This window comes from Ixodes scapularis, unplaced genomic scaffold (genome assembly GCF_016920785.2).
Source record: "Ixodes scapularis isolate PalLabHiFi unplaced genomic scaffold, ASM1692078v2 PGA_scaffold3__209_contigs__length_174095766, whole genome shotgun sequence".
In the NCBI taxonomy this organism is placed as follows: Eukaryota; Metazoa; Arthropoda; class Arachnida; order Ixodida; family Ixodidae; genus Ixodes; species Ixodes scapularis.
In genome coordinates, this window is record NW_024609868.1 from 141,166,419 (window position 1) to 141,186,584 (window position 20,166).

General features: G+C 44.7%; 1 protein-coding gene across 7 annotated transcripts in view; it reads left to right on the forward strand.

The window, feature by feature from the left end:
* Window positions 1-20,166, forward strand: part of LOC8043509 (inactive dipeptidyl peptidase 10) — a 546,782-nt gene that overhangs the window by 482,529 nt on the left and 44,087 nt on the right. For all 7 annotated transcript variants that reach the window (XM_040505110.1, XM_040222260.1, XM_040222265.3 and 4 more), the window contains 3 exons: window positions 10,105-10,199; window positions 16,975-17,049; window positions 17,288-17,340. In XM_040505110.1, the coding sequence (XP_040361044.1) occupies window positions 10,105-10,199; window positions 16,975-17,049; window positions 17,288-17,340 (223 nt within the window). The remainder of the gene's footprint in view (window positions 1-10,104; window positions 10,200-16,974; window positions 17,050-17,287; window positions 17,341-20,166) is intronic.

A 20,166-nucleotide genomic window follows, 5' to 3' on the forward strand; every position in this document is an offset into this window, starting at 1 on the left:
CATTGGTTCGCCTACAACAATCGGTACCGACACTTGGCATGGGAGGAGCCGGCAACGCACAGGGCAGTTTTCGAACATGAATAGGATAGCAGTCACTAACCTGCATCAGTAACAGTGACATGAGCTGCATGTCGGCAAGCGTGCCGGCTCCGAATCCCACGAAGCCATTGTGCCGCGCGTCTATATAGCCTCCGTTGTGGTCACATGGTTCCTCGAAGACCGGCAGAGCGCCATCGTCGAACGGCTTATCCAAGGGGAGCTTGCAATCGGTGATGACTGGCAGTCCGATAACGCTGATGCCCGTCGACACGTGCCATCCAGTTGTCGTACTCGAAGAAGCATCGGGAAGGTACGGGGCTGCTGTTGTTTCGTTGCCCACGCCGAGCAAGACCGTCGTTCCGAGCACGAAGAAAACCTGCATCAGTAACAGTGACATGAGCTGCGTATCGGCAAGCGTGCCGGCTCCGAATCCCACGAAGCCATTGTGCCGCGCGTCTATATAGCCTCCGTTGTGGTCACATGGTTCCTCGAAGACCGGCAGAGCGCCATCGTCGAACGGCTTATCCAAGGGGAGCTTGCAATCGGTGATGACTGGCAGTCCGATAACGCTGATGCCCGTCGACACGTGCCATCCAGTTGTCGTACTCGAAGAAGCATCGGGAAGGTACGGGGCTGCTGTTGTTTCGTTGCCCACGCCGAGCAAGACCGTCGTTCCGAGCACGAAGAAAACCTGCATCAGTAACAGTGACATGAGCTGCGTATCGGCAAGCGTGCCGGCTCCGAATCCCACGAAGCCATTGTGCCGCGCGTCTATATAGCCTCCGTTGTGGTCACATGGTTCCTCGAAGACCGGCAGAGCGCCATCGTCGAACGGCTTATCCAAGGGGAGCTTGCAATCGGTGATGACTGGCAGTCCGATAACGCTGATGCCCGTCGACACGTGCCATCCAGTTGTCGTACTCGAAGAAGCATCGGGAAGGTACGGGGCGGCTGTTGTTTCGTTGCCCACGCCGAGCAAGACCGTCGTTCCGAGCACGAAGAAAACCTGCATCAGTAACAGTGACATGAGCTGCATGTCGGCAAGCGTGCCGGTTCCTTTTACCGATTAAATCAATCGAGCGCCAACGACGCACCGTGGCGGCGTGGCCATGCGCTTTTTGTATGCGTGTTTGGGCTTGTGTACCTTGTTGGCTTTGACTGCATTTTGATTTATGATAAAACAAACAATAAAAAAAATTTTTTTTTCAAGACGTGTGTTTAGAGGCGCTCTATGTAACTCATAATCTTGATAATAGTTTTAATAAACATGATTATCAATTATCTGACCTTATAAATAACCACCCTAATATTGTTGAAATAGTACACCAAAGTCGAAGAATACGCATGTTCAAGAAAAGAGTATAAAAGCGTATTTTTAGCCCCAGTGACCTAAACTTAAAAATTGTTCCACAAGCAAATAGCAAAAGCCGAAGTTTTTCTTTTTTTCACTGGTGTTTTTGATATTTTTATTAATAATTAATTCTATTAATAATTTGATGTTGATAAGAATGTACCAATGTCGTTCGCATATCTTTATATATATTTTCTGTTTCAATACAACAGAGATGAAGAATTTTACATTAACGCTGACACTGTGCGTTAATGAATGTTATCTCAATATTGTCAATGTGAATGATTTCTATTTGAAACTTTCGATGACGTCGATATTCGTTATTGTGATTACGATGTTTAGCTAATGTAAATTTGAACTTTTTTTTGTATAATTGATTTTTATGATCACACTGGTCCTGCACACCGTTGACTGCCGTAAAAACGGGCTGATGGCATCGTTAGAAGACTTTAAATATGAAAAGATTATTTCCCCCATTGCGCCGAAGTCCGGCGTCGTTGGCGGCGTGACCGAACGATGGTACCAAGAATGGCCGACGGCGCAAAGAGCAAAATACGCAAAAAATGTTCGGATTGAGATTAAATTTCTCAGGGAGGTTTCTGTAAACAAAATGAATGAATGGCTTTGGAAAGAAACTTTGGTACATTTCGGTTAGGGTGGGAATCGAACCCGGGCCCCCGGGGTGCCAGACGGGCACAGTTCACCCAAAACCACGTCGGCTCTAACTGTTCTGGGTTCCTATAGGTGTACATAGTGTGTGCGTCATTGCACACGTCACGTCGCAGCCATTAAGCTGACTAAAGGTGTTGCCTTGTGCGTGAGTCATTGGGCACGTGACAGCGCAGCCAATGGGGAGGATTTGGCGCCAGCCATATCATGAGTGCGTAAAATGAGCGCGCTGCCTCCCGCGCGTCACACACCGAATCAGCAGAAAGAACTTTGATGCAAGTCGAAAACATAAATCGAAAACATTTCACTAAAGAGACTACAATGATTTCGCATTCCCACACGTAAGGAGTCTAATCTGCCTGTGCCGAATTTTCTTTTGTGTTCTCTTGCCGCGTCCCGCCAGAAACATGCATGTCTAGAAATAACGATTATTATTATTTTTAACTCAAGCATACTTGTTGTTGAAATATTTATTTGTATTTTTACAACATGTATACGGGAGAACTGCCAAGCGGTCCGGATCATCCAAAAAGTACAGTGTGACTTCACGTTCCTATGGCCGTCTGCACGTTCGCATTCAAATGGCAAAACACCGGACCATCTATACCCTTTTCAAATGACAACGAACCGTAGACAACCACATGAAGGTATATGCACGCTGCCTTCACGATAATTGCGATATAAAATAATAATCAGCCTCTAAATACTTATAAACCTAATGGGGGTTCAGACTCAATCGACTCAGTGTGAACAGGAGATACAGGGTGATATTGAATATTGTGACCGATAGAAAACGCCGAGTTGTTATGTCTGATTTACATAACCCAATTCTGCTTGGAATGATCAGTTTCGACGTCGAGCTCTGCAGTTTCCGTCTACAATTATTTTGCAGCTCGAGAAACTGAAGATAACGAGCAGAATCACCATTAGGAATCTTTAGGCCATTCACAAAAGCTGTACGATGCTAGCGGGAACCAGCCGGAGCTCGTGCCATAATATTGAGTGCAGATTGAGTACACGTTCGCTAGGGCCCCATTCTGCAGTTTATGGTCTACGAAGAGACCCTATTAGGATTTTTTCGTAGATCACGCGGTGTGGATTACTGTCAGACTTGTTCGCAACGCGTTACAAGTTACTTGTAGTCGTTTAACATTTTATAGATATTTTGTAACGCCTCCATTTCATTCTTGTGCTGTAACGATTCTGTAATTCAGACACTTTTTCGAGTAATGAGTTACTAGTAATCCATTACTTTTTCACTTCAACTGAGGCTTCCAAACTCACAGAAATATTGTTCTGTTAGTGCCACCGAATCGGCATGCCTGTGAGGTTAAGTTTCAGAAAACGTCTATTGAGTTGGTCACCCAGGTGTACAGCGAGAGATTTCTTTAGAATTGAATATTCGGGAGCACCAAGCAGCGCTTGCAAGACCTAGAGGGTCAAGTTTCCCCGAAGCAATTGTAGCTATAAAAGCGATACTGCGGTTATTTAAATCAAAGAAACAAAAATTAGTCAGCAGGAAAACGGCACAATGAGCGTTTGGCCTATATTTAGCGTACGTCGCGGGAAAGCGGTTTCTTCTACCATTTTTCTGAGTGCCAAGTATGAGCCATGATGGCTGGCTTTTTTGTCATACCATGACGCCCGGTCACTGAGGTTTAGACATAACACTCTGCGCCAGTTGTGTACGGGTAGTGTAAGGTTGGACGCTGAAGAATCCTTGCACGATGGCGGACAGAACAGAACCGGCGCTGTTTCTAGGAAGTTGGCCCTGGCTGCTTAACATTAGTGTCAAAGCGCAAGAGTCCTGGTTGGTGTAAAGCGCAGAGTGGAAGCTTGGAGTTGTTGCATTATTAAACCATCACCGTGAAAATTGATCGTCTAACATTATTCTTACTTCAATAAATGAAATAAAAAGTAATCCAAAGAAAGACGACCTAGTGAGGGTTTCGCCCATGTGCAACGCTTTTGATAGCGTACTTTATGGAAAAGTGGTTTATTAGACCCTTTTCCTGAGCCTCAGGTTTGAGCCATTATTAGCAGCTGTTTGTTGCCTTACCGTGAGGCCCAGTCACTGCGGTTTGGACATAACACTCTCCGTGAGTTGTCGACGAGTACAGTAACGTACGTTAAAACTGAAAATCTCAAATCCCTGCACAATGGCGAACAAAACAAAATTGACGCGGTTAAAACGCTGGAACCTTAAAAAAAATGTCTGTTCATTTATCTTAAAGTGAAGGGACCGAAATTCTCCTACGTCGTCGCTATCATATGTAGTTCAATACTTGCACCTTTCGTTGTGTCGGAACATGGCGGGCAGCATTGAATCCCTTTTTTGACACACGATGTTTTCGAGAACTTGCTGAGTTTTAGACATAACCCATTGTAACCATTCCGACGCGCTTCTCGTTTTTTTTTTTTTTCTTTCTTCTCGCAAGACTAATTATTTTATTGCAAGAACGAGGAAGAGTTGCGAGGAAATATTTGAGACGAGAATCCTCTGCGTCAGGGACAAAATCAGCGCCACTTTTTCTGAACTTCTCAACCTCGAATTTCAGACACCTTTCAAAATATGGCGCAAGTGCCCGCCGTCTGCTGCAACATAAGTCCTTTTTTAATATTTCAGACAATTGGTAGGCCTTAAAAAATTAAAATCAGAGAAAGTTACTTTAATTAGAAAAAGAAACGCTCTAATTTAAAAATCATTGCTTAAATTGCTGTTCTCTTCTCTGAAACAGGTTTCTTGCGCACAGAGTAGAGTTTGAAAATGGTCCCAAGATTTGAATTTTTTTTAAAACGAGTCTGAATATAAATACAACAAAACCAGCCTTACAAAGAACCAGCCCAGTTTCTCTAGCATACAATAAAAAAAAAGTTAGATCAGGTGCCAGAACGATATCTGAGAAAACCAAGAACGTGTTAATGGAATGCTTTGAAATGTTATCACAATCAAGTGGTGTTTATAAAAACACTGCTTGATTTGCACTTCTAATATTTTTTTATGCTGATTTCCTATGTTTACCAGGAGCATTCCCTTAAATGTCGTGACTGCCTTATGACGTGAAACTGAGTTACGACACTTCAAAATAGCATAAAAAAGGCTCTTTTTGAATAAATATTAAAAAATGTGAGTACGATAATTAGAAAAACACGCATTCAAGGAACTAGACGGGTCCTTTTTCTATTCAATAAAAAAATAAGAATGCGTCTTGAATGCATTACAAGTCTACAAACTCGGAATGCATAGAAAATATCAGAATTATCTATGAAAATATTAAAACTTGCACTTTTTGTTGTTTTATTGTACGTTAAGTTTTGAAAAATGAGTATCACATTTCACACTAAAAGAATGACGATAAATTGAAAATTTAGTTGCAAAAAGAACGAAATAGGTGGCACGCGCACAGACGCGACATTTGCACCGCAAACAGCTACCACCGGTATAGGCCCGTAGCTCTCAAGTTTTGAGCAGCGCTCCAGGCGAGCAAAATAGAATATTTGGCTCGCGTTTCGAACGCGTGTCATCACGCTTCCCCACTACACTTTTTTTCTACTCCGTTCCATTACAACCGCTAGCGTAGCAGAGCCTACGAGAGCGAGCTCCGAGCTTGCAGTGTCCCTTCCAAGCGCGCGCGCTCGTGCACTGCGAGCATCGTTCAGGGAAACATGTTTTTGCAAGCAGCTTCAGCTTCGCTATCACGTAAAGTGAAGCGTACGGGCTTGCGGAAGCTATGAAAGAACACAATAGACTAATAAAGCTGAATGGGACGCTGAGTCCACGAGTTCCATAATTCTTTTTGTTATTTTAGTTTTTCTCTTTTTAGACGTTTTGTTATCGCGCGTCTACAGATGCTGACAGATGCTTGCATTCGAACGTTGCACGTGCAAAATCGAACGTCATAGCACCGCCTGGATAGTGCTGACAGCATAACATGGTCGCGTTTTGCGGACGCGCTCGCGCCCCCTGCCGAGAGCAACGGGTCTATTACGGTTGGGGCCGTGGAACTGCCGCCTTAAGCCCCTTTATGTTGCAAAAGTAGCGCAAGGTGCGTCGATGAACGAGACACGTGAAACGTGCAGCCCTTGGGAAGATCATGGCGGCACAGCGCAGCACTGGGCTATATTTCAGACGCCATGTTCTTCCCAGAAGTGGCGCGCGGCCCGTGTCTCAAGCGTTTACACAACAATGAATGGTTCCACTTTTCCCAGGATAGAGGGGCTTTACTTGTCTTGTTCTCCCCACAGCCGGGTTACAGTGTAGCCGGGTGTTCACTAACACAGCACAACAATGAAATGGAAGCTCGCCTAGCACGGTCTGGGCACGAGCGCCTCGCTTTGACCAGTGCTTTGGTCGCACGAAAAACGGTCTTCGAATCGTCATCTTCGATTTCTCTGATGAAAAACAAACAAGAAAATTCGGTTTGTTGTCCCCATAGCTGAAGCGTACCGCTGGAGGTGAAGTGTAGCGCTGGACTGTCCGATCTCCTCGCCAATAGTTAACACGTTGAAGTTTTCTTCTACATTGTTTTTTTTTATTTTATTTTATCAGTGTTGTGATTGATTTTGTTTTTCTATGTTATCTGTTAGTTATGAAGACGGGGTTTTGCTGGACTTCCGTTTTTCCGTGGGTGCTGATGACACAGCACCTTGTCTTTACTCAAAGTGTGGTATGCATTGTAATGCAGCAGAGCGCTGCCGATATATTTCTTTCTTGCGATAGCACTTTCTTATTTATTTGTACTTTTTGTGGGTCTATTCCACTCGTCCGACAGCCTCCACGAGGCGAGCAGTATGAGTAAATAAATAAAATAAATGAACCGGTGCGCACACACATACACACACACATACAGACGCACACAGCAGTTCTCGGTATCTGTACATGAATGCCATATATGGCTGTATGAGATAGTGAGTATATAAGGCCGGCCTCTGTGTGTCGTACTTGTTACTGCCTCTTCCTCGTCCTTAGCGCATTTGATTTATTTTCCTATACGGGAACCCACTAGCCCGCCAAAAGGTATTACTCATAGATATATCGCTATATATGACCTTACTTACCAAATTCTTCATATAGCCATATATGCCATATGCCATGTACGGGTCGTTACCGACGGCGCTTTACACTAAAATAATACCTAAAACATTGAGTACGATGGAGCGCCTGGTGTGTTGAATCTTCTGAATCCGTTTGTATCGTTGTTCTTGCACTGTGTCGCCACGTCAATTATGTGAGGAAAGTACTTAATTTTATCCTTGACGATTGGTCAATTGAGCCATGTGGAACCTCGCTCTTGGAAGATACGTAATGGTATTAGTGTCGGGCTTTAAATATGTTTTATCTGTATTCAGCGAGCCAAATCAGATCAGCGTTGAATATAGTGAAAAGTGTATCGCACGACGAATCTTGAATAATGACGTTGTGCGCTCCACTAAACCCAATAAATATGTAATTCAATTAAGCCGAGCAGAAAAAAATGACGCGTGAAGCGCTCGTCCGGAAAACCTTTGAACGGGGTTTCGGCCTAATACAATCAGTTAGATGGAGTCCTAGATTTTGTCCGAGAGATTTAATTTGCGACCGCCTTGACACCGAACGCTGTAAATCAGTTTAGTATCATTGAGGGTGTAAATGATAGCCTTGAAACTTTGATAGCATATCCCCGTGCTTTACCTTTTCTGCTCCTCTCTTTCTCCCTTTTTATGTTTCAATCTCTGCCCTTCTCCGATACCTAAAATTCTCACACTCTGTGATATGGATGTGTGGTGCCTTTGATTTTTACAGCGGAGCTGTTAAGGGTCAGTTTCCCCAGGATCGTGTCCCTCGCAAAGAAATGAAGACACCGAACTCTGGACACCTACCGCCATCTATGAGCGACGGCGGCAAGCCAGGTATCTGGTTGCCGCTGTCGCTCATAGATGGCGGCAGCCTTTCCAATCTGGCTTGCCGACTTGCGGCCGCCCATTACTTTCCGTTGTACAGCTCCGCTGGTCTTCCTTCTTCACCGGAGTGGAAAGGCTGAAAGGTTTTTAATACAGATTATGTTCAACGGCTAGAAGCTCCTAGGAAAGTGTAACGTAAAGCAACTAAAAAGCGTCACAATATATGTGCTGGGAATTCGTGGGAAAATCGAAAAACAATAACATATAATTGACATGAGGTAACTGTGTTGTGTGTGTGCTTAGAGAGCAGAACCTTCGTTAGCCCCAGATGGGCGACAGGTGCCTCCGCTGTACATGATAAATTTAGCCGGTGCGGTAGCACGGCTACGCGGGGGTCTTTGAACGTGCATCAAGCGGCAGTGCACGCAGCACGCCGGTACGATGTTCATCCACATCGAGACGGGCAGGGGGGCGGGGATTGAATCCAAGAACGCGCTGAAGCTCGGAGCACACTCGACCATTCATTCCTTTTGATCCCACTTATAATTTAGATGACATAAAATAGTCATAAATTGACAACAAAGAACGAAGCTCCAAACGTGCCTAACGAGAATCGAATCTAGGAGCCCAAGATTCTGAGCCCAACTTCAAACGACTGTGTCAGGGAGGAGAATTGTGAAGCGATAGTTATTTTAGAGAAGCGTGAGGGGAACCGCGCTGCCGTGTCCTATTACTATGCCACGTAATTTCACGTCACGAAAAATATATAAATGCATTTCGGAGGAAACAGAAGCACTTTTTATGAGTTCTGAATGCGAATGCATTGATGTCCAATTGAACGCCGTTGAGCGCTGGCGTGGACTGCCACGGTTGGCTACTGCCGAGGTAGTGGCCGCCGACGATATAAATATTACTCAGGAGCCGCGATGTTCCTTGCCGCCGGGAGGAGTAGAAGGGGTCGCAGCACCGGCAGGGCGTGCGGCGTTGCGCCTAGCAGACGGAACCTGAACTTGTAGCTCCCCCCCCCCCCCCAACTCCCCCCCTTCCCCGTCCGGCCACGCCTAGCGCGGCGGGCGCGCGCGCGCCACCGTCTCCCTTTTATAAGCTCACAGGCGGCAGCGCCAGAGGAGAGAGCTTCTCTGTGCGGTGGCGTTCTATGGAACTATGACGCGTCGCGGCCATTTTAACTGCCGTTATTTAGTTGCCTGTTTTTCGCGGTCACACACAACGCCGACTGCGCTCCATGGACGTCGCAGCCATTTTAACTGCCTTCAGTTGCCCGTTCTTCCCGGTCACAGACAACGCCGGCTGCGCTCCGTGGGACAGTTAATGCTTTCGCATTAAAAAACCGCGGTAGGGAGGGGAAACGAGCGAAACCAACTTATTCTTTGAGCACAAAACTTTATTCCAGGTATCAAGGTAAATAAATTTCTAAAATGTTTTACTACGTGTTAATTGAGCATTTCCTCCCATTAAATAATTTATCATGTTTCTACTTTCCAATGAAAAAGAAACATGTTGAGTTTTCCAGTATGAATAAAATTGGAGGATCGAAATGCTTGCTAGTCTTAGCGTTATTTTCCCTTATTTTGTAGACTCCAGCGATCCGCTCTCCGTGTTCTTATTTCCCTACAGCACACAGGGTGAGCTATAAACTTACGTTCCTAGAAAACGAAATGGACACAGCAATTATGTAGACGTCACTGGGACACTCAGCAGGTCATTTCATATACATTTCTAACCGGATCCGTTATCCAGGCAACGCCTTCCACCAGCATGCCCTGACGGAACGCGGATCGCTGCCGAAGCTCGAGGAGCCAATCACTGTAAAACACGGACGGCAATGGGCGAATGACGAGGTCGTGATGCGATGATTGGCGGTTCAATGACCCCATTGTACACACCTATACCTAGATTGAAACATACTTCTGTCCCCGTGGTTCGGCAAGCTTCCTCCGTAGAGGGCAGAGATTGTCGTTCGGAATTTACGCCGGAACATTAGACGCTTGGGTATACTTGAAAGGTTGTTGCCAATGAATGACTCATTGTGAATTCGAGATGAAATCGCGCGGAGCGTGGGAGTTTGTGTACATTTGTTGTTTTCCTTCTTGACAGACTTGTTACCGTTCCTAAGGTCGTGCTTGTTTTTTTCCCCTTCCGTGCAGGTTCCGAGTTCGTGTACAGGGACTCGGATGGCGCCCTGGTGCTTTACAACGCCCAGAACAGGGAGAAGAGGACGCTGCTGCACAACACCACCTTCGTGAGCAAACGCCTTCCCTTGATCGGAGTGGACGTAGAGATCGGACGACCTTTGAATCGCTACTGCTGCTTTGATCACATCAATAGAGTGAACGATTCGCTGACGAAAAGACAAAATACCTGTGACTTTTGGCTTCGATGTCCTCTAATGCGTGGAATTCAGTAGTTAAGACGCGGTCGTTTAAATATGTCTAGAAGACATTAACCCTCGTTTCTGGCAATAAATAAATATGTTTTATTGATTTCTCTACTAACTTCAACAAGGAGACTGACGCCACTTGTCCTGAGATTACCGTTTTAAGTCATCCTATCCGAGATGCCATGAATTTACGTGACTTGATGTCACATGACGTCATGGTTTTGTGCCTGGTGTCTCGTGATACCCCACGTCGCGTGACGTGGCTATGTGATAGGACATCAAGGTGTCAATTCGTGGTGTCACTTGGTACCTTGACATAACGGGACGTTCATTTTCCCGCTAAATTTAGCGGGAAAATGCATAAGCGGACTGACGAACGGACGGATAGACTTTTGGGATTCGGGGTTCAGTTAAAAACCTTTGCATGCTTTATTAATGCCGTGTGCGTGGCCGAACTTGCCTTGACCCATAAAAGCGGAGTTTCCTGGTAGAAACAAGCACTTTGTTTTCACTGCTAGAATTGCTTACTTTAGTTACGCTCGATGCTGCACAAACAAACGTGCACGGTGCTTGCACTACACGCGGTTTACAACCGCGAGCTTGTTCTTTGTAGACGAAAAGCGAAAACTCAGCAGCAACGAGCGCCGTTAAGATAGCGAGTTAGACAAGTATCGCCGCAACGAGCTGCAAGGTTAAATTTTAAGTACTTCGTCGCAAGAAAACAACCAAATATTCTCATGGCCTTTCATGACACATTTTACCCTACGGTGGTATTTGTTGCCCTCCGTAAGCGAGTCAGACGACAATGGCCACACAAAACTTTTACGACCAAAAACGAGAGCTGGATAAAATTTGCTATTCCTTACGCGTATAAGCTTTTTTATTTCTTGTTTACCATGTAATCGTTTTTTTCTCTTTCCTTTCTCCCGTTGAGCCGTCGCTCACATACGACTTTACGCCTTGGACACATCCAATAAGCGGAAAAGGGTCATAACATGCTCGAAACGAGCGAACCAAAAAGAAAGGATAAGTAAAACCTACATGGAGTCATGTACAAAATAACAAAAGTACTGTCCGGTCTGTTCTTCGTCCAGCCGCTGGGGAGATCTCTTCCATGCCTGTGGCATCTCAGACCGTAAACTCCTTTACGGCCGAGCCTTTGCGTGCCGCTCGCTGACCGAGTATCTTTTACATCACAATGCGCGGGCGGAAGGGCCTCGTGGTGGCCGCCGACGGATCTTCGCTCGCAGCGCTAACGGGATTGGAAACAGACCGTTATCCCTAATGTTGGTGTGGGTAACAAAGCAGAGGGGGAAGCGGACCTCAGACGACCCCGACTGCGCCTGGCGCCGCAGCGACAGGACGGGTATGGTGACACGATGCTGCCCTCGGTTACTTCGCGTGACTTGTAGAACGTCTCTAACCGACGCTAATTGGACGCTGTAGTCTGTGGAAGGTTTAGGAGAGCAGAACAAGCATTTTCCAGCAAAAGGTATCCGTTCGTCATGACTGGCAGTTTCCTCTATCGCGCTGGCCGCCTGTCCAGCATTCGCTCTGCCAAACTAGAAAAAGTGAATGGCTTTGTGGGTGGAGCTTGTCCTATTATTCTCAAGCCCCCCAGGGTATGTCCTATTCTCTCCGTGTTCTATGCCATGTTGAGGAAATTGCTCTAGGTCTCGGTAGTTATTAGGACAATTTTTATCATATATATGCGTATATATATATCATTTGATCCACAAGTGTTTTTTTTTCACTCAACTAGAAATATTTAAACCAAGTGAAAATTACATTTTTATAAATGTTTTTAATACTGAAAATTTAGCTCTCCCACTGTGTTAAAATTCTGTAACCCAAAAACTGTGTGGCACGTATTTTTAATTCTAGTTCAGTACTTCCTATGTAGGTGGCAGGAATTAGAAACCAACCCTCAATAATGGCAGGTTAAGTATATAATGGCAGTACCTAGTACCTAGTATAATTGTAGTATATAATGGTAGTATCAAAGTACCTATGTAGGTGGCAGGAATTAGAAACCAACCCTCAATAATGGCGGGTTAAGTATATAATAGTACCTATGTACTGAAAAACACTGTTTTGAGATAATTTAGTCAAAATGAAAAAAAAACATAAGAATAACAAATTGCTATTGGCACCAAGACCCCCGGAGTCATTTCTTCAATAACCAACAGCATGATAATCATTTCAGTTCACACGGAAAGAATGAAAACACAGAAAATATATTAGGGACAGACGTACGCAGTTCTTTCAACAAGCAGCTACATTTAAATGATGCCCATTACACTATGATGAACCACTTTGGTTCATCATAGTGTAATGGGCATCAGTGTGAACTGTACTCCATCCAACGCGCTCTGCTACGTGTACCCGATAATCATTGTTAGAGTCATGTCTTCGCTTCGCGGCTTATTGCCTTGCTTGGTGGTTCTCTTTTGTAACCTGTCGTGTCGCTCAAGCGCGAAGTATATTCGAGTGCGGTCAAGTTCCCTCAGCCACTCGATGGTTTATCATTCAGGGTTCAATCCAGAGGACGTCAAAATGTTTTCTCGTGCGATTGTAGCGCATTGAACGAGGGAACAGCATCCAATGTCGCCATTTTGTCGTTTAAAAACACGAGCGCTTGAAAGTTCACACGTGGAACAAACATGCACGGCGTCTCGGGATTGTCTTTGTTAAAAAAGTTATGAAATAGTTGTCAGTTAATATTTAAGATGTAGCTCATTGCGGACATACGCTCAGATTTGGTGTTGATCTTTTTTTTTTTGGAAATTAATTGATAAGCAGTAGGCGTATCCCAAAGTATGACGTGGTCACACGTTACTTGCTTTCGGAAAATATGTTTTTCGGCTCGAAATATGACTTTCTAAGAACAGTGTGACAATAAAAATTGTACAGGAAAAAATAAACTTTTCAAAATGCAAAAAAAAAAAAGAAATCTTAATATTTTTTTTATTTTTTTTCTCTGTGCCCTTAAAAACCTGAAAAAAAAAAGTTTTTTTTTAACAGTCTGGGTCGGACACCCGTGTCCAGATATTAATTTTACGCGTAAAAAAATGTTTTAGTGCCATATTGACGGCGCGAGTCGCGATTTCGTCGATAGTCACTTCCTTTTCACTTATTTTCTCTCTCGACATTTCGGGGACGTGGAGGAGAGGTCGAACAGATGACCAATCCGTGACGTCATGGACTTTGCCCATAAAATTTGAAATAAATCTCCCACCGTCAATATTGCTGTAAAAAATTTTTTATTTAGCGTAAAATTATATTTTTTACACGCGTGTCCCACCAAACTGCTCAAAAAAATTTTTTTTTCAGGTTTTTTTTTTAAGTTATGCAATGATATATCAACTTTTTCCTTCTAACTTCCCCCTCAACTATCAAGCGAAAGGAGAGACCACGTGCTCGCGACGAAGTATTTCACAGGGATGCGATGACTACAAGCTTCCAGCGTGCTTTTTAAGCACACCATTGAATTTGGCATTTACAAGTGATGATAAGTGCCGTCACGGCACTTATCATCCTCAACCGCGAATTCAAATATTCGTAGACGGAATGATTGTTGACGAGCGCATACGTCCGAGTGACGCAGTTCTTGTGTCCAATGCTTGAGCTGGGCTCGGCTGACCTGTTTTGTGGGCCGCGGATGTATCACAGTGAAAAGGCGGAAAGCTTTCGAAAGAAAGGGAGGTACGAAATAGTCCACTACATTTTCTAAGTTTCGAACGCAAAAGTAGGTTTTTGCCGTTTTACACTCTTTTTTTTTTCTTTGGCCCACCATATGATATGCGCTTACTAAACTCCCAATATTAAATAATTGATCATAGCCCCAAAATTCATTTTGTGGCCTATTTAACCTGCAAGACCCTACAGCGACGCTTCGCGGAAGACGGAAGACGGATGACCTATCAAGCAAGCGCGATGGTCGAATCAAGGTCTCCATCTTAGAGGGACACTTTCAAATCTAAGAATTTTCCTGTGCGATACAAGAATACTGTCCAATCAAAGAAAAAAAGAAAAATGAAAGACAATGTTTAGCTTGCGAGACCAAAACTGCACATTTCTGCCGACTTGCACCAGTATCGGGTTTAAAACGCGCATCATCTACTATTTTTGCAGTGAAATAATCGGAAAGTCTTATGAGCTCTTACTCGAGGGTCATTACTTTGCCAAGAAAAGGTGCACTCGGATCTATTTGTTTCCCCAGAACATAAACATCTACAGAAAACTTTGCTGACCACATTCATTGCAATATTTCTGTGGAAACTGCGCGATCGCCTGAGAGTCATTAGGGAGTTTTAGCAAGTCGTTTTTCGAGCCTACAATTCCGAAATCACGAACAGTGCAGCTGGTCACTTACGTGAAACCGTACGCGAAATTTGACTTATTTTAGTGAATCGTCAAACTGGCGCAACCATATAAACGATGATGATGATTCTGTTTGACCGGTGGTGCCATCTTCTAGTAAACATATGAAACATTCTGCAACGTGTAAATCCGTGGCGGCTCGTGTTTCAGGCATGCACCTCATGTAAACAAGACGGCCCACGCAACATTTGCCTGTCCAAATTTCAGGAACTACGAAGCTAGATAGAGTAAAAAGTATTTGAACGACCGTAAAGCTATGTGGTGTGCCTCCGTCATTTTGAAATTGAACGATCGTTCACGCTGCGTGCCGTCGAACCAAATCATTTCGTCTGCTTGTGGTCATCACGGCAGCTAGTCTTCCCGCAGATCGCAAAAATTTACTATCATGCGCAGTTTTCAGCTTTCACGATCGCTTACCTTAGCGAGCAGTCCTCGAGATGATTTGGTTCAACCTCTCGAATGCAGCAGGGTAACAGGATGGCAAATCGCCTTTCGCTGTCCTAAGCCTAACGCTCGGCTGGGTCGGCGGAGTCAGTCGCCAAACCAACCGCCATCTTTTTTTTTTTTTTTACCCGAGTCGTGAATGGTGCCGGCTGCATTGCGGGGACGACTCCAGCGGCCGGAATGGGAGAAACAAACGACAAGAGCCTCTCGACGCCCCGAACGATTCACGCGCGCATGCGCAGTGGCGTCGCCGATGCGTTCTAGGGCGAACCGTTCGTGCGGAAACGACTTGCTAAAACTTCCTATTGTAGTCATTGTGTACGTCTGGGCTGTGAATATTTTGTGGCGAGAGCGATTGTTCATTCGTCACGAGGTTCAACAAGCACGCACCCTTCTAAATTAGGTGAAAGTTTCGTTTCATTTTAGGTTCAAGAACAGCAACAGCTATATTCATGATGTCAAAGCAGGGAAATCAGCTTTCATAACGAACAGCCAGCATTCCCGGTCTGACCGACGTGGAATAGTCAAAGCACGAACATACCCAGCCTTTAACTCCACTGCGCCCTTCCGTCTTGCAGCGGCCCGTAAAACGTCCAGGGTGAATACAAATCGCTTGCCCACCTTGCTAACTTTACACCACCACCCCTGGTTGAGGTGAAAAACCCATACTGGATTTCTGTAGATTATTTCTGAAGTGCCACTCGTGCGTCCCACACACTGCAGAACTCTCGCCTGCTGCCTCAGCGTTACACCCTAAAAAAAGCCCGTGCGTCTGCTTTCCCGCAGAACACTCGGAGAACTAATCACCGCAACTTACGGAGGCAGCTCAGCGAATGACAATGCCGAAACATATGTTTATACCAAAAAACGCAGTCTGAGTTGTGACATTAAGCAATGCAAGCGTGACGTTTTGCATTGCTTAATGTCACAACTCAGACTGCGTTTTTTGTCTAAACATATGTTTCGGCATTGTAATTCGCTGAGCTGCCTCCGTAAGTTCCGGTGATTGGCTCTCTGAGGGTCGTGCGTGAAAGTAGACGCACAAACGTTTTTCAAAGTGTACCCCCCCCCCCCCCCCCCCGAATTAATGACCCTCAATTGGACGATAGACATCGCTTCTTTTGTTCTTCCCGACTCCTGTTTGAGATGGTTGACTTATTCGCTATTACAAGACCGTTGACAAATTTTTTAGACGGTTTGCCGTCGTAATATTTATGACACTGCTGGACCGTTAGACTCTCCTATCTTAAAAGGGCCTGTAGTCATTGACGGCCTAAGGACGACAGAGTGTGGTCAAACCCTATCATAGCCTTTATGAGCTCACAGCCTCACATAATAAGAATAATCAGGAGTCAGCAGCAAGCGACAAGCGTCTCGCCGCTTCTTTTTCAAATTAATAATAACGTGTTTGCCGCTGGTAATTAGTGAACCAAGCGATACTAAACAAGACGCGTGCGTCCTCGTGTTCGCAAAACGCTCGAAACGTTATACGTTACACTCCACGGGACGCAGCGAATAGCCAAACCTGAAACAAAACAGCTTCGCTCCAATAAGTCATCTAAGATAGGGAACTTGAAAAAAAAAAATTGTATAGTCACTTTTTCAAAAGAAAATCGAATTTCGTTTACACTATCCACTCGCGAAACAATGCTCTTCTGAATACCTCGGGGAGTGGTTATCCACTTTCCCTGTTCCCCGTACGTAATGGCGCAGGCACGTTGTCAAGAATAGAGTAACACGCCACTTGAGACACACGATGCTCGTCTCCTGGCTTCTCTCATTCGCCGGTCACTCTTTCTGTTTTTTGCAGCGACAGTATGACGTAAGGAAGTACTACATGTCGCCCGATCTCAACTTTTTGCTGCTCGTCCACGATGTTGTGCCAGTAAGTAGAATCCAATATTTTGTTTTATTAAGTCTGAGCTTACTGGTTGTGTACATGTTTATCTGTGTACGTGAATACGCGTGCCTCAGAGTCAGCGTTCGTATGCGTGTGAGCGTGTTTGTTGCTAAATGTAAGTGCGTCTATGTCTGCGTGTTTCTATAGCGTTCACTTCGGAGCAAATGCTTCCGGAACATGTACAGTACTGATTTCCTCCTTTTCATTTTGTTTGTTTCGATAGGTGTTTCGACATTCGTCCACCGCAAAGTACAAGATCTATGATTTCTCGAACAAGTAAGTGCACTCTCCGTTCTTCTTGCATATCGCGTTGTTTCTTTTGGAACATGTTATTTTGGTTTTGTCTATTATGACTAACACGTCCTTTGTAAACAAATCACCTTCATATATTTGTAGAGTAATTCTGGTGGTGTTCATAGCGAATGCCACAAAAACAATGCACATTCGAAGTGATACGTCTTTTGCTGTAAATAATGGACGTGACGTCTCGAGCCCGGTGCGCAAATAAAGTGCCCGCGCTCTGCGAGGGAACTGACACGAAGCTATCTTCTTCGCGCCCTTCTCTTTTAATCGTAATAAACTCGGAATGTGTAACGTGTGTCTTGGCAAACTGGCATATATACCTCAAGTACTTAAGTGGTAATTCCGTCACAGCAATCTAGTTACTGCAATTTAGATATTTTCGTGATGATTTGTTTATTTAATCCTCTACTTTTAGTTCAATGTAATCTATTTGTAATATAAACACATTTTAGCAACATTAACTATAAAGTCTTAGTCGCAATTACGGCTAGTGTTCGGCGATTTGGTAACTCTGGAGTTTGGCTGAATGGAGTCACTGACAGGGCAAAAGTTGGGCAGACAGCCAGGGTTTGAGCGTACTGCTCGTTGACCTTCGGTAACTCGCGGGACTTTGCAACCGTAGACCAATCGCTCAGTCGTTTTTATTTCCTCTTCAACGTCCTTAAAATAAAGAAAACACAAAGCGCCTAGAGAGAAGGCCGCAGCGCCGTTTTTTCTACGTCACCTAAAGGGACCAGCACGGGATTGCAGACGACAGCTGCCCGAGAACTCGGATGCGAGTCTTTCTGACGAGCCCCGAACGCGGACGCAGGCCTCGCGTCCGATTTGTGCCCGGCACTGGCCTCTCGACTTGAAGTGGAGAGTCCAGAGCTGCAGCCTTCTGCCTACGTGCTGTTGACAAAACACATGCTTACCTTTAATATATATAAGGAAAGAAAGAAGTGGTAGGAATGTTTATTTGAGCATATATAATGTTCATGACTATAATTCCTGGCGTATGTCTTTCACGGCCGATTTGTTTAAAGAAACATGGAATGAAAAATGACAAGTGACACTCATGCTTTCACCCAGTTCGCTTAGGATGCCTCATAAAGCCGTAGTTAGCGGCGCTTCATTACTTCACAGTTAGCGGCGCTTCATTACTCGAAGTTAGCGGCGCTTCATTACTTCATTTTCGAATAAAATATGCATAATTATACCCCGCAACACCGCGGTTTCTGCAAAATATTTATCTCGAAGTCGTTTTTGAGGACTGATAAACAGTGGAAACAACGAGAGTATTAAACAAGACTAAAAACCTTTTATTACCATCTTACATCGTAAAGTATTCACCTCGCAGCACCTGAAACTGCAAAGAAAGTTTGGTCGATTAGCGAGAATGCTTATTCACGCTGTACATTTGAATGCGATTATGTTTGTCATTTAAAGCGATATTTGCCGCCGTTATTATCCCGAGGATTGTGCAATGACATGTTGCGTGAAAATGTTAAATGAAAAGCGCGCACACTTTGTACACTAACGCAACACCCTGACGTCACGCCTCGGTGGTGGCGCTGTTAGCGGCCCGGCTATGCGTAAAAGCTTCGCGCCGATCATGTTTCTGGGCACGCGCTGCGCCAGCCATCCCCTTGTGTTTGTAAACGGCATCTATAGAAGCAATACGCTAACAGTTCTGCTCATGATGTGCGTTTTAAGACGGAAACGACGTCTATACGTCATGTCGACGACAGGCCCCGATATTGAAAACACCAAACGTACATTAAAAATTCTCAAAATGTCAGGTTAAGAAAATAGTTACATAATGTAAAAGAAGAAAAAAAGCAGGCGTACGTGAAATAGTTTAAAGGAGCCATGTTTTCACAGTGCCGAAAACCCGGATTTCGAGCTCTCTTCGGAATCCAGGTGCGTCGGACAACTCCATGGCAGCTGCCGCGGGCAACTTCCTTGTGCCGGATGAAAGTAAACGTAAACAAACCTGTGCCAGACGTAAACATGGACGACGCGAACTTTCCGGAAGGCCGCTGGTTTCCCCTGCGGCTAAATAGCGCGGCGACCGGACTGGAAAAGATCGCCCAGAGAGCGACTGTACGAAACCGGTTGCTTTTTCGACAGCGAACGTCACTCTGCCACCAAGAAGGCGTCGCGCGACAACCGCGACTCACAAGTGTGCGTGTATCTGGTAGCGATGGTACTTATACGATATAACCCGCTCACTAGATTTATATGCATTTTTTAGACTCATTTGTGGAGATGCAGCCCATGTTATTATGTGTCCATGTGCTAACATGCGTCTCACTGCGAAACGAGTGCGAACGAAGCGTCATAAAGCGATGTGTGCATTCCTGTATCGATCCTTTGAGTCAGGGTAAGGCGGAGCGAACTGAAACATGGGGCAAAATGCGGTATTTTGAGTTTTAGCGCCACCTGTATTAGAATTTTTCAATGCAACTAATTGTACAATTTGCCGACATGTTCCGGCACTTGTCCGTTTTGCTTCATAAAAATTTTATACATCATGGTATACACATTTTGACTAAAAAGTGCGCAGTTTTCGTTCGTGGCTGTACGAGCCGCCAAAATGAGTTAAATTCGGCACTCACATCTTTCTGGAGGCGTGAAGCTGAGTTTAAAAAAATCCCTGTACCAAGCTAAGCCCTTATTTTGTTTGTCTGTCTCGGTAGCTGACGCGGGATTAAGTTTTATTGCTCTATGTTTTGATGGCTAATACAGTAAAAATGTTTAAATACGAGCATATTCAAGGTGCAAAACGCGACAATAACGCCATCAAATAACGTAAAA